We start from the raw sequence: 13,541 nt of genomic DNA, 5'->3' as shown, positions 1-13,541 counted from the left end.
ATTTGTTCATCAAGATTATGGTATGCTTGATGTACCATTTGTGCTTAAATAGCTGTGGTAATGGCAAACAAACCCCTACTTATTATTTGTTTTTGATGATTCATCTAACCTCTTGCTCTGGAGATTTTACTATATCTCATAAAAAAAAAAAAAATCCCAAAGCTTTCTCTAATAGTTATAGATTTTATATATTCCTTTTCTATATGGAGGTTTATAATAAAGGAATAAAAAGGTGGTGGCAGAGTTAAAAAAAAGTTCAGCACTTCCTTTAATGTGCATTGTTTACTCTTCATGTTTTTAGTTCTTTTATTATGATTGGTTTTGGGTTTTAGCTGTCACCTTTTAGGCACAATTAAAATAAAAGTATGGGACAAAGATGACCTTACAGTAATCCTAGTTTTCATTTTGTTTTGTTTTTTTTCCATGTAGGAAGGTGGCAATAATGGAAGACCCTGATCAGAACATTCATCTGAAAAACTTGTCGCTTCAGCAAGCAACCAATGAAGAGGAAGCCTTAAACCTACTCTTCTTGGGAGACACCAACAGAATGATTGCTGAGGTGAGAATTGCTGCTATAAATCTTACTTAGCACCACCAAAGTTAAAATGCTCATAAACTTCTCCACATAAAATCTATATTTTGGAGATCCTCAGAGATAAATGAGTAAGTATCTTCTTTCTGAGTGTATTTCCACAGTGAAATTAAATAAGCATTTCTCTGATGATAGCTTTCACTTTGCAAAGAGCTTTCTGTTTTTCCTTAGTGAATCTGATTGGTGGTTGTTGATGTCATAACTTACTGCAATTAAAATAAGTAAGAAAAGAAATTTTTCTCATAAACCATAGTCTGACTTTTGAATGTGGCATGTATCAACATACATACACATTTAAAGATTAGAAAATGTGGCCTTACAAAGCATTGTCAAACATTCTTACAAAGTACTAAATTGCTTTTGAAGTAGTTACTGTAAGAGTTAGCAGTCCCCTCTTTTTTCTTCTTATTGCATAAACGTGGTGTTATGTATAAAAAACCAAACGGTAGTGCAAAGCATATTCAAAATAAATATTTGGCATTATGCAAAGACAAGGGTGTTTTTACTGATTCTGGAAAATTCAAATGAAATGTTTCCATATCCAAAATCTGTAGGGTTTTTTTTTCCCTTATCTTCATACTTGGAAATGGAATGTAAATATAAAAAGCGTATTGTATAATGTGAGCACTGTCAATGCTAATTGAGCTAATTCTATTTTAGAATAGAGCTAATTCTATTTTAGAAATTTGTGGGTTTTCTTCCTCGGTCTGACTAAAAAGATACATAATAAATCAATGACAAGAAAGACATTTAAAGTATATGAAATAGTCAAGTAGCTCTCTGTTCCTGCTGGCTCACCATTTACACCTGGGCACAGGGGAAGAAGTGTTTGATTCTGAAATGTAAATAGGCAAAAAACTGATTTGTTCTCTCTTTCTCAAGGGAGACTATTTCAGCAGTGACATTTTAAGAGGCAGAAAGATGTTAAGGCAAGAGATAATCAAGCTGTACTTAAGGACTGTTAGTAAATACGAATATTGAGGCAACGAACTGTTTGATGATATTGAAATGGAAAAATTGTTACAATTTAGAGGTGAAGAACTTGAAAAAGTGTAATAGAGGAGACAAAAAGATGACATTGAGTTCAGAAGCCTGAAAACCTATTTGGTAATGAAAACAGAAAAAGAAAGTTCATTGCATGGGGAAAGATCTTCAGGAAATCTCTGATCTGTTTAGAGGAGCACGAAAATGAGACAGAATATTTAAAAAATGGTGTGCTGCTGGCTAACAGGGTCATAAATAAGCAATTGTAAAGGGCAATTGTGTTACGTATTTGGAAAATGTTTCCTAAAGAGAAAATATATCACAAACACTGAAAATCATGAACAAATAGCAGGACTAATGAAGATGGTAAGACATTAAAGGTCAAGATGAAGTAATGCTCAGTAAAACTAAAAGAATATTCTTAATGGGTCGGACTAAAGATACGTCTACTCCAGTTTCTGTTTTGTATTATTATTTGCCAATAGCAAATAGTAATAATAGCAATTAGACCAAGTAAATAATGATACTTTTTTAAAAAAAAATCTCCTGATCTTCATTAGTTTGTGTTTCAGACTATTTATAGCTAACACCTTTTGTTGTATTTTTTCTTTACGTGAATTTGCCCAGATACTTTTTTTAACCTCGGAAAATTTTTATCATGAAATCTCGTGTGACATGAAGTTCCATGGCTTTACTGAGTTTTGTGAAGTAAAATCTCCTTTAATTTATTTCTTAATCTACAACTTGGTAGTTTTATTTGGGGCATGCTAGTACTTGCTAGAAAACAGAAGAATAGACTTGAGAATGTGTGGGACCCCAATAGTAGAGAATTCACTAATCTGAGTGGCTTGGATTAGCAAATGCTATGCCATTGTCACTTTTGCTGCTTTTACCACAGCAAGAGTTTTTTGTTGTATAAACACTATAAAGTTATTGTTTCATTAAGGTCTTTAATGAAGAGTAATTAAAAGAAAAAATGCAGAGAATACTTGCTTTGAATAACTGCCATTCGTTGCAGCAATATTTACTTTGCTTAGTCTGAATGCTAATATGATTCCAAAAACTTCAAATGAGGTGGATTTCATTGTAGAAATTTTATTTATGTAGTTATCTCACACATTGTTCCTTTGCAATTGCAGCAGGTACATTGCAGTACAGTTCAGTGAGCTTACTGAGTGCTGCTTCCTCTCAGGCATTACAGAATTTATCACCCACTATCATTTGACATTTTTGGCTTTAGGTGACTGTGGTACTTTATATGATGACTTATCAGAATGAGAAAATAGTGTTTGCAGAAATGAGGGATTAATGTAGAGGTCTAAAGAAGAGGACTTATGACATCAACCATAACTTCTTCTCCAGAGATCTGTATTTTTAAACTTTAATTGAATTATGATAACACTTCCTGACCTCAAAAAAGATTAGGACCCTATTTAAATAAACTTTAAAGAAAAAGATACAGGATGAATAAACCTAAATAGAAAAGAAAGTAAAAGAAATGCTTGATTCATCTTTTTTAACGATGAGGAGTTTGGCTATGGAGAAACTAAGATGACTGTCATGGATCACATATGAAATCTGTGGCCTCTAAAATTGCAATCTAATGCTTTAGCTCTGAGATAACCCTTCTTTGAAGCGTTGCAGCACCATTTTGAAAATAAGAATGACAATTTAATTTCTGCAATGCCTTTGCTAGCGGAGTCTAACTTGTGATTTGAGGGCTGCATTTTGCCCTCACCACTAACTAAAAGAAAGTAATCATAATATTAAAAGTATTCTATAGGCTACATTCATTCATTCATTAAATGTCAGAACCTAAGGGGAACATTTATAACTGAATAATTCTTTCCCACACATAACTATATAGCTCATGAGAAGGACAAAAGAGGAAGCTAATCTAATTTGTGCAGGATTGGTTTATAGGTCAGTATAGAACCAATCCTTTGGTCAGTACAGGACCAATCCTCTGATTTTGACATGTACTACAAGTTGTGGAAATGGTAAGATGGGAGACATCTGTGCACAAACACTTCATAATGTAAAAATCCAAATAGGAAGTTTTTGTTTCTTATATTTTGCCAGGAAGGAATAGGCAGAGAACCAAGCCAAAACACTGATTCTTTTGCTGGCAGCTCTTCCAACTGTAAGGGCTATATTTTTGTTTGTTTGTTTTTCCAATAAAATATAGTTTCTTGTTATGTTTGAATGCATAAGAATCTCAGCAACAGGTTATTAAAAAAAAAAAATCTGAATTTATTTTTTTATATTTTAATTTTTTAAGCCAACTTTATGATTTAGGTATCTCAAATACATGCAAACAAAGGATTCCAAAATCTAATTTGCACGTATGACACAAGTAGTAGCAGCAGCATCTAAAAAAGCTTATGTACAGAAATAAGTTTGGCCATTTAGGTAGTGTTCACAAGCCATTTTATTTTGGTAAATATAATATTAATATGTCTTCAGCTGAAGTGGTCCCTTCTAAATTCTTGTGATGGGAATCTCTTGTGATCACTGTCTTTTGAAATAATATGCCTGAACCTCTGTGATTTATAGAGTTCTTAGTACTTTTTTAGTATTTCTCTTAAAACAGGGGAGTAAAGTAGACCTGGTAGCCTCCCAAGGGCATGCATCAATTTCAAAACTGTAAAATCTTTATGTGAGATTGATATGTCTGAACACTGCAGTTGCATGTACAGTTAGCATTTGTTTTTTCTCTCATGAAAAATTACTTCATTTTAATGAGGAAGGAAGTGTTTTAGTGCATGGTTTTATACCTATAATACTCCATTGTTTAAATTTGGAAGACAATGCATACTACACAGTATTTGTTCCATCATTTAAAATGTCTGAAGTACACATGGGGCAAGCAGTAAGCTTTTGGCAATGTTTAAATATGTTTATTTCAAGAAAGAATGAAACTTCTAAACACTTAAAGATAGTTGTGGGAACTGACTTGTGACCTCTGAATTGGACTCATTCCCTTTGTATTTATTTTTATTGTCCATTAGTATTCTCTTGAATATATTTAGAAAGCCACTGGTAGTGTTTGAATGCATTTTTTCTTGGATGAAATATGAAAAATAGGATTTGAATGTGTGAACATATGAGATTAAATGATACTTTTGCCAAGAAGGCATGTTACCCATGTTAGAGTTGCATTCCAGACTGAATTACAACTTTCTGCTTTCCTAGGATCCTCATTGGTGTTAATTGTTAATTTATTTCCACTCTGACAAACCTGTTCTATAGTATCATTAACACCAAATGGCATCATCATTTCAGCACAGGTGCTTTCATTTCCGTGTGTGGTAAAACAATTACTGGTTATACGTACTACTTTGAATAGTCCTTAAAGTGCTTTTGGATTTATAAGGATAAAAGGCAGTGTATAACCTGAAGTTTAGTAATATCCTCAGCAGGGAATATTAATTACTTTAAAAGTTACCTCGGTTACTGTGGTCTAACTGTGACACTGTACTCATAGTAAATATGGAAAAGTAAAGTATTGCTTTTAGAAATCAGAAGTGTCAGATTGCACCTATTCTGATCCTTATATTTTCATAGCAATAAATTTGCAATTTCAACCATGTCAAGTGTACCTAAGTACACCTGAAGATTCCCTTCACTTGTACCATATTAATCAGAAAGGAAACTAAAGATATATTAAGGTCTCACTGATCTACCAGATATAAAGGCAGGAACCTCCTATTCTTCAACTTACGTATCGTTCCATATAGCATGGTTCTGCTGGAACTGGTGGAGTTTATATTAATTAGACAGATATATCCACTGTTTTTCAACAAAGAATCTCTGCTCCTTCAGCCTTGCAGAGACTTATGATGATCTGTGCTATAAACCTACAATGTGAAAACTCCAGAATATTCTAAGGATGAGTTTCAACCAGAGAAACAAATTGTGTTATATTGCTTTATTATCATTCTTGTAGAACACTGGCTCTTTTCTTACCATCTGAACTGTGAAATGACTGAAGCTGTCAGAACTTCTTCCTACAGGTATCCATCTGATTGTAACCTGAGATTGGAGAAAATCAATTTGATATCAGCCTTGGATTGTATCAGCCTTGGATGCTCTTTTCCCTTGCCCTTCTTCAAAAAGTTCAAAAGTGAGAAAAAAACTTAAGAGGAAAAAGAAACCCTCCTTAAAACAAAATTTTGTACCTTTTCACTGAGACATTCTCTCAAAAAAAATGGGAGCATTCAGAATCAGCGTTTCTTCATTTATGCCTTGCCTAATCACTAATTCACTCATACAGGAAAATCATGTTCTTCTGATGTCTAAATATTTTGATTCAAAGAAGAAAAGATTCCACTAGAACTGTATAAACTGCCGAATAGAGGTGGTTTGCAATATGGGCTGAATGACTGCATTTATCACCTGTGAAATCTTTTTGACCCAGCTGTCCTGAATGCTTTTCTGTATTTTCACTGTCTGAGTATATTTGGCAGCCATAATCAACACATTATTCTTCCAGATAGTAGCAGCTTCTGTTAGTCTAGTGGTGATTTTCAAACAGCTTTTCATATGTTTTTCTCCTATTTAAGAAACTTTCTCCTTCTTAGGTCCTCAATTATTAAGAACTCTAGACGAGTAGCATCCTATTTCTGGCTATTCTTAGTGAAAACAACATTTATAATAGCAGCTGCAACAAATAAAGGATTTGGGAAATACATAAATTCCTGTATAGGGAGGAACTCCTGCAGTGTTTTCTTGATTTAAGATAGATAACAATTAGATTAAGATGGATAACTTAGGCTCCAGCACGTTTTTGGACCTTTCATGACCTTGTATTCCTTGACAGAAACATCTGACTCGGATGCTTCTTGCAATATGGCTGTCCTGCAGGTTCTCATTTTAGTAGAAACCACCTTCTTGCAACTGCTGTATGACTAGATGTAATGGTTTAAGTCACAAAGCTTCTGTACAGTTTATTTAATTTCAGCAAACACAGGTATATCCTGGTCCTGGAGAAAAAGGAGACTGGGTTGTATGGCTTGAAATATCTCTTGTACATATTTTCCAAGATCAAACGAAACACTGATGCTTGGCCAAATCATGATCTTGAAAGAAATGTTATTGAATTCCTCTTTTACCATGCCACAAATGGACAGCAACAGATGACCTGGCATTAATTCCTTTGTAGTGTTCATGTGATATCACAAAGCATCTGAAGTCTGCTTCTGTGGTTTATGATGTCACAGAATTCCTGGAAAAAATTATTTGTAAGTAACTGCAGCTAATCAGTTGTTCTATATATAACTTTCACAATAGCAACCATCTGCTGAGAGACAGGCCACTCCCCTCTTTCTTTTTTTTCCTTCATCACATGAAATTAGTGTGAGGATGATTTCATATACATATGGTTTGAATACTGCTAACAAAGCCAAAGTGAACTCTGAAGGCCACTAAAGGAACCTTTTAGTAGGCTCTGAGACACTGTCCAGAAAATTTTGTTTGTTTGTTTTCAGTTTTCAAACTTTCTGAACAGCTGAATGGTGATACTCAGAAATTGCATATGTAAGATAGCAAAAAATGAACCAACCAACCAAACCAAAAAGGCTTATTTTTGGACTGAAGATGCTGACAAGTTGTCATTTCTGTCTTTCAATCTACTTGTGTGGTAAAAGTAGCAAAGTGTGGGGAATTATGACTGCAATTAACATTTCTCGATCACATCCTATTTAACAGTTCAAATTTTTATTGCTTTACGCTCCCTGCAAGAGTTCTAATAGAGCTTTCTGTTTATGGGAACTGCAAAGTGGAGATAGAATCATACTGTAAAAAGGAGTATTGGCATATTGATTAAAGCATGGTTTTACTCTGAAGGAGGACTTTATAAAAATAGCAGTTTGGGATTCTAGCCAATGACTTCCAAATCAGCTTCACTCATTTTACATGAAAAAAAAAGTCGTGGAGAGAAAAGCAATGGAATTTCTTATGACCAATCCAGCAGAATCTGCTTGGAACATACAAAAACAAGTTATGGCTAGTGTATTGCTATAGACAATAAAGACCTAATAGGCCAAATATTGCCCTGAGCTTTTGGAACTGAGAGTCCTGAAATTATTTTCTTTTATGCTTTAAATTTTTTTGGTTTTTTGCCTCTGTTGAGGTTAAACAGGTGTCACTAAAAGCACATTTTGAAATACATGAGGTTTTGCTGCATAATGAAAGTTAAGTTTGCTTAAGAATGCTTATTCTGAAGTATGATAATTTCTTCTGCTTCGTTCATAGCAACCTTTACTTTGTGCTTCCATAGCTAGACCTGTACTGATACTCAATCTGGCTTAGACTTGTCTGCAGTATGGTGTGACCGATGCCATGACTGTAGTGCAAAATGTCCTCAAATATCAATTCTGTTGAGGAGAATGTCCTTAAACATTAATTCTGTTGTGGATTTGAGGTGGAAAAATAAAATATCCAGTCCTGCTTCACAGAGCTGCAAGTAGTAAAATCATAGCTCTCCTAGTAAAGTAAGTGAAGCTGGCTCTGATTATTCATGGAATTAGAATTGCTGAATAAAGTACATTTTAACAGCACAGAACTTTTTCTTAGCATAACTGCATTTTAAATATGTTTGGGAGTATTTTTTTGCTTGACACCTTTCCCTGAGCCTGTTTATTTTCATTCCCATGCTACAACTCACTGCCCCTTCATTTGTTCAGCTTTGCTTCTGAAGACAGCATAGCATGTAACTGCACTCTGATGCTCTGATGCTCATTTGATGCTCTGATGTGAAATGATTCTTAAAAACCAGGCAGTTAAGCAGAGCCAGTGGCTTGCCTATATTATTCCTCATCTGTATAAACTAATGACCAAAACGCTTCTCCCTCTCCCTCTGAGCTTGGCTTTATTAGGTAAAGCAGACCAAAATAAAATAGTGCTAAGGCTGTAATTTCATTACAGAATTTTCACCAACAACTACAACCGTACGCTATCCCTGCACACCACCTACTTGTTCACATGCTGTATGCTGCCATTTTCAATTATTCTAGCAGAACTGCTTTCTACAGCTGTGCTCTGACTGAATTGGGAAATTGATCCAGGTTAAATAGCTATGGCTTGCAGACTTTTTTTTTCTTTTTTTTTTTTTTTTGAGCTGGATCAGTTCCCAAAAACAGTTTCAGTTGTGCTGGCACTATAAAGGCTGGAAAAAAATATTGGGAAATTGAAGGGGAGTCAGTTCAACCAAGAGGTATAGCTGTTCATATTATTCCTGGTAAAGGAATATTCAGCTTGCAGTCCTTCTGTTAAGAGCTGTCCTTTCTGGATTAAGAAGATACCACCTTCAACACCTGCAATGAGCAGTCTATTTTAACATCTAGAATTTTCATACCAAAGCATACTATGGAAAAAAAAGCAATGTGTTGATATATGTAGTCTGAATAACAGAGGAATAAAGTATAGACAAGAGATTAATATATACAATTTAACCAGGATGTTTTTGTCATCTCTTTAAACAGCTATAAATAAGTATAGATTTAGTTGCTAACTCAATAATACTTATTTATTAATTTATTTCACTACCCTATTTTTCTGCAAGTCGAGTATTTATGCCCTGACAACAATGTAGTCATACCATTTTTATGGTAAACCTATAATCTCCATATATATTCTAAAGCTCTAGCTATTTATAAAATGAGGATAATAAGGAATTCTTTTAGTTTTAAGTTTCCAACAACAGCTTGATATAACTAAACGGAAGAGGCTTTAGATGCTTAAAGATTTTTTTATATGTTGTTTAAGAAAAGAAAGGTGCATGTGTGGTGGCATGTGGTCACTTGAAATCTAAAATTAAATATCTGGGAGCTGTTTAAAATTTTCTGTTCTGCATTTCAAATATATTGGGAACACCACTAAAGTCATACTAAAGCTGACCAAGAATTTCTATGTGTCTAGTTAAGGAAGTATGGAGGTAGCTATTCCAAATAAATATATTTAAAGCCAAAGCTTTTATGAAAACTCTGTCATGCCACATAAAATTATGATACTGATTTTGCCAAGCTAATTTGTTTCATAAATGTAATGAAAATGTGAAAGTCCAAAACCTTATAGAAAGACCTAGTCTTAGTTACACTAGTAGCTATCTAGCCCAAAAAAAATTTAAAAGAGCTTACCAATGGTGAAATGGATAACCTCTTGGAGATCAGGAATCAGTAACTTTCCCTCCAATCAACATGCCCTTTTCTAGTATTCCTTAGTATTCCTCAGCATAGTAAGGCCAGCTGCTTTGCTGATGTACTCAGTGTTAGAATATCTTGGAGCAAGGATAGGTGCTTGCTTGCTTGCAGTACAATTTGTCCAGTCCAAAGTTATCCAAGTATTTGGCCAGAATGGGAGTGCCAGGTAAATCCTTTTGGGTTCTTCTTCCATATTTATTACAGGTGCAATAAAAAATTGGATAGGTATTTTAAATTGCCAGATTATTGAGCTATAAAAAGCTAAATTTATTTATTAAATTAACATTGAGGACTCTTCCTTTCTTTTCATTGTAGACACCAATGAATCAAGCCTCAACCCGATCTCACTGCATTTTCACTATTCACCTCTCCAGCAAGGAACCTGGATCTGCAACTATCCGACGCTCCAAGTTACACTTAGTAGACCTTGCTGGATCGGAGCGTGTTGCAAAGACTGGAGTTGGAGGTCACTTATTGACAGAAGCCAAATATATCAACCTGTCATTACATTATTTGGAACAGGTAAAGTTGGAATAGAGTGAAACATTTCTCCCTTTACTACATTCCTGTTTAGCAATGTGCAATGTTGTGGAAATCTTGATTCCAATATTCAGTTAGTCTTAGGATATTTATTGCAGGTTTTTAAAATGTTTGGGTTGATAGCTCTTTGTTTGAAATAATGTATTTTAAATTAGGAAAAGCTTAACAGTTAAACAGTAAGATTATAGTAGGTATACAGGGTAGTATTTCAAAAATAGTTTTCTTGTTTTATTTGGAATACTGAAGATATTTACAAGATTGCAGCTATATTTCTTCTAAAAATATTCTTTGTGATCTTTTCCCCCTTCCATACCTGGGATCAGGATGTATCACTGAAGAATCATTGAACTAAAGTGATTGGTTTTTATTTAAGGTATACTAAAATCCCTATCCTTCTTTCACTGTTGCTTTTTAATTTTCCCCTTTGGAAAAGGCAAATATTGAGAAAGTAGATTAATCATGACTAATCTTACTAAATTTTTTTTTAAAAAGAGACAAAGAATGAGTTAAGATAGTGGTGGTGAACGGATACTTTGAAGATGAAGCATTCTAGTAGAAAGGTTTGGTTAACAGATTATAACTGTTAACCAATATTAACAATAGAACTATTATTGTTAATAGTAATAATTATTATTATTATTGGGGTTTTTAAATTATTTTTCCTCCACTGATCTGATATAATCATTTTCCCTTCACGACTAGAAAAATAAGATGTTGCATCTTAGGATCCTCCTATTTTTTGTGAATGTGATAAGTGTGATGGCAAAGGCTGTTCACACTCACTAATATCTTCTTTTCTAGTATCTCTTCTTTTCTTTCCACCATGTTTGTAGGCATTGTCTGTATTCCATAGCATTCCTTCCTTTCAGGTATTTCTTTTCGGCTTAGTATTTGTGGCTAAAAGACGTTTATGCTTATTTATAAAAACTTAGTGCACATTACATTTATGTCTCCCTGATCTGCTGTGATGTTTTGTATTCTAATGCTGTAAAACACTAAGCAAGGGTAAGAAATACTTGGCAATCAATGAAATCTATTTTGTGGATGCTGTGTTATTAAGTTGCAATCATTTAAGATTTTCAAGTGTGCATTTCAGACCTCACACCTGTAAGAGAAATAAAGTTCTTTCTAAGATTGAATACATAATATTGTTTTCACATTACAGTAAACACTGTTCGTGTTGCCAGAAATTTGTTATTTTTTGGAATTCTGCTGGAGGATACTGTATTTTTTCCTACAGCTTCTTTAAAAATTTTTATATATACAACATTAGCAGGTCTGTGAGGCTGTCACTTAGTGGGAGAAATAATGGGGGGGAGAAGAAAAAAAGTTTAACTCTAAAATTCAGATTTGTCCCTTTTAATTTATACTTCAGTATATGTGTTATTTAGTAAAATTTACAGTTGAGGAAATCCATTAAAACAGAAAATTTTGTGGGTGTCTGTATGTGAAAATTCTTTAAAATTATGATTAGGAAATATAACTGATTGTTCCACTTACTGGGAAGAATATTTTTCATTTTTGTGTTGTATGTTTTTCTGTTAACAAGAACAAATCTCTTAGATTTCATTTAATCTATGATCAGAGATGTTTCATCCGTCAAAAGAAGCGGCTTAAGGCACAGCAGGTGGCAGTCAGTCATTTACTATTACACTGAATTTTTTTCATACCCTCCATTTATTTAAATTTTACCTTGAAGAAAAATGTCTGTATTTCAGCTGTACTTATGGGAAGTGATAAGGGTAAGTGATTCTAAAAAAGGCCTCTTCAGAATGATACAAACTGTATTCAGGATCCTTCTTATTTACTGTATGATTTTTATGTATTTATAATGCAACATTGCATGAGCTTCTGTGAGGTTGAATTTAATAACGTGTAGTGTGTTTTGAGACACTCAGGTTTGAAGTGCTGTAGAAGCATAAAATATTAATGTTTTGTCATGCAGCTTTTAACTCCTATTTTAGAACTAATACAATTGGAGATAAGCGTGTTGGGTTCTGTCTGGGATTGCATATCATTAATAAAAATGTTTTCTAATACTGAATAAAAGACCACTGAAGACAGTAAAAAATATCTTTATGGTCAGTGGGAATTGGGGCATTCAATCCTGACCTTGCAGTGATTAATATTAAAGTACAAGGATTCCTCAAAATCATCTTATTTACATGCTCAATTGTTCAGTTATCTATTGGTGTTTTAGTGTTGAGTTATGCCATTTCTAAATACCTTGTATAATAAAGTAGTCATGTAAAATGATTTGTGTCAAGATGACAATGAGAACACAGTTCCGTGTTACCACTCTTGGTCTACTCGTTAAATATCTACGATGTGTTAAAAAAATCTTCAAATAAATCAACGGCACTTTTTCTCCAAGTGGCCCATATGTCTAGAGCAAAATGAAGATGAGATAGTGTCATGCAGCTGATATGCAATGGCAGTAGGGACAATTCCATTTTAGTGTCCACAGCAATTTGATGCATAGGTGCTCTTAAAAGTCCCTACTACCATATCCGGGTAGCTTTTGTTGTCTGTAAAATGTAATAGCATGTTCTGGAATTACAATTGCATTTTTTTGTGTGTGTGTAGATATTCCATTCTGATACACAACATAGGGTATCCTGGACCAAATTTAGAGTTACAAATTAACAGTGATACAGCTGCATGATTTGACACTATAGTGGAATTATAAGTATATGTATTTCCCCAAAATAATAGAATACAATGTTCCCACTGCTTTGGTCAATATGCCTGTTAACTGTCATTTAACACATGCTCCATGTAGGGAATGCCAAAAGATTTTATTGGTTAGTGAATGATTGCTACCCACACCTACCAACATTTTTGCTAATAAAGTTTGAAATCACTGCCAGCCATCAAATGCTAGATTTACTCACGTCCTATAGAAAAGGTAATTTTCTGTTTTTGTTCTTTCCTAATTAACATATACAGACATTAGAAAAAAAAGGAACTTTTTAATAATTTAAAGTGAAATACAAGTATTTGTTTCTGATTAGCAAACCATGACTTTTTCGTGAATTATTTCTAGCAAGACCTGTAGTATATACTGGAGACAAGTATATGTTGTCCAAAAAGTAAGAATGCTTGTAATTAACTACAAGACACCAGCAGTAGAGTTTGGATTTTTTGCTGTAAGGACCAGAGCTTAAGCTGATGAACTCTACTAGAAATAGGAGGTGGGATGGGAGACTTAATTGACAGAAATC

The 13,541-nt window shown here is 33.8% G+C and overlaps 1 protein-coding gene across 1 annotated transcript in view; it reads left to right on the top strand.

Annotated features, from left to right (window-relative positions):
• The window catches only part of KIF6 (kinesin family member 6), a 179,318-nt gene that overhangs the window by 36,351 nt on the left and 129,426 nt on the right, over positions 1 to 13,541 (top strand). Inside the window, exons 6-7 of the mRNA XM_075147924.1 lie at positions 430 to 559; positions 10,093 to 10,299. Coding sequence (XP_075004025.1) covers positions 430 to 559; positions 10,093 to 10,299 — 337 coding nt within the window. The remainder of the gene's footprint in view (positions 1 to 429; positions 560 to 10,092; positions 10,300 to 13,541) is intronic.

Source organism: Calonectris borealis, chromosome 3 (assembly GCF_964195595.1).
Source record: "Calonectris borealis chromosome 3, bCalBor7.hap1.2, whole genome shotgun sequence".
NCBI classification, from domain to species: Eukaryota; Metazoa; Chordata; class Aves; order Procellariiformes; family Procellariidae; genus Calonectris; species Calonectris borealis.
This window is presented reverse-complemented; position numbering and strand designations above follow the sequence as displayed.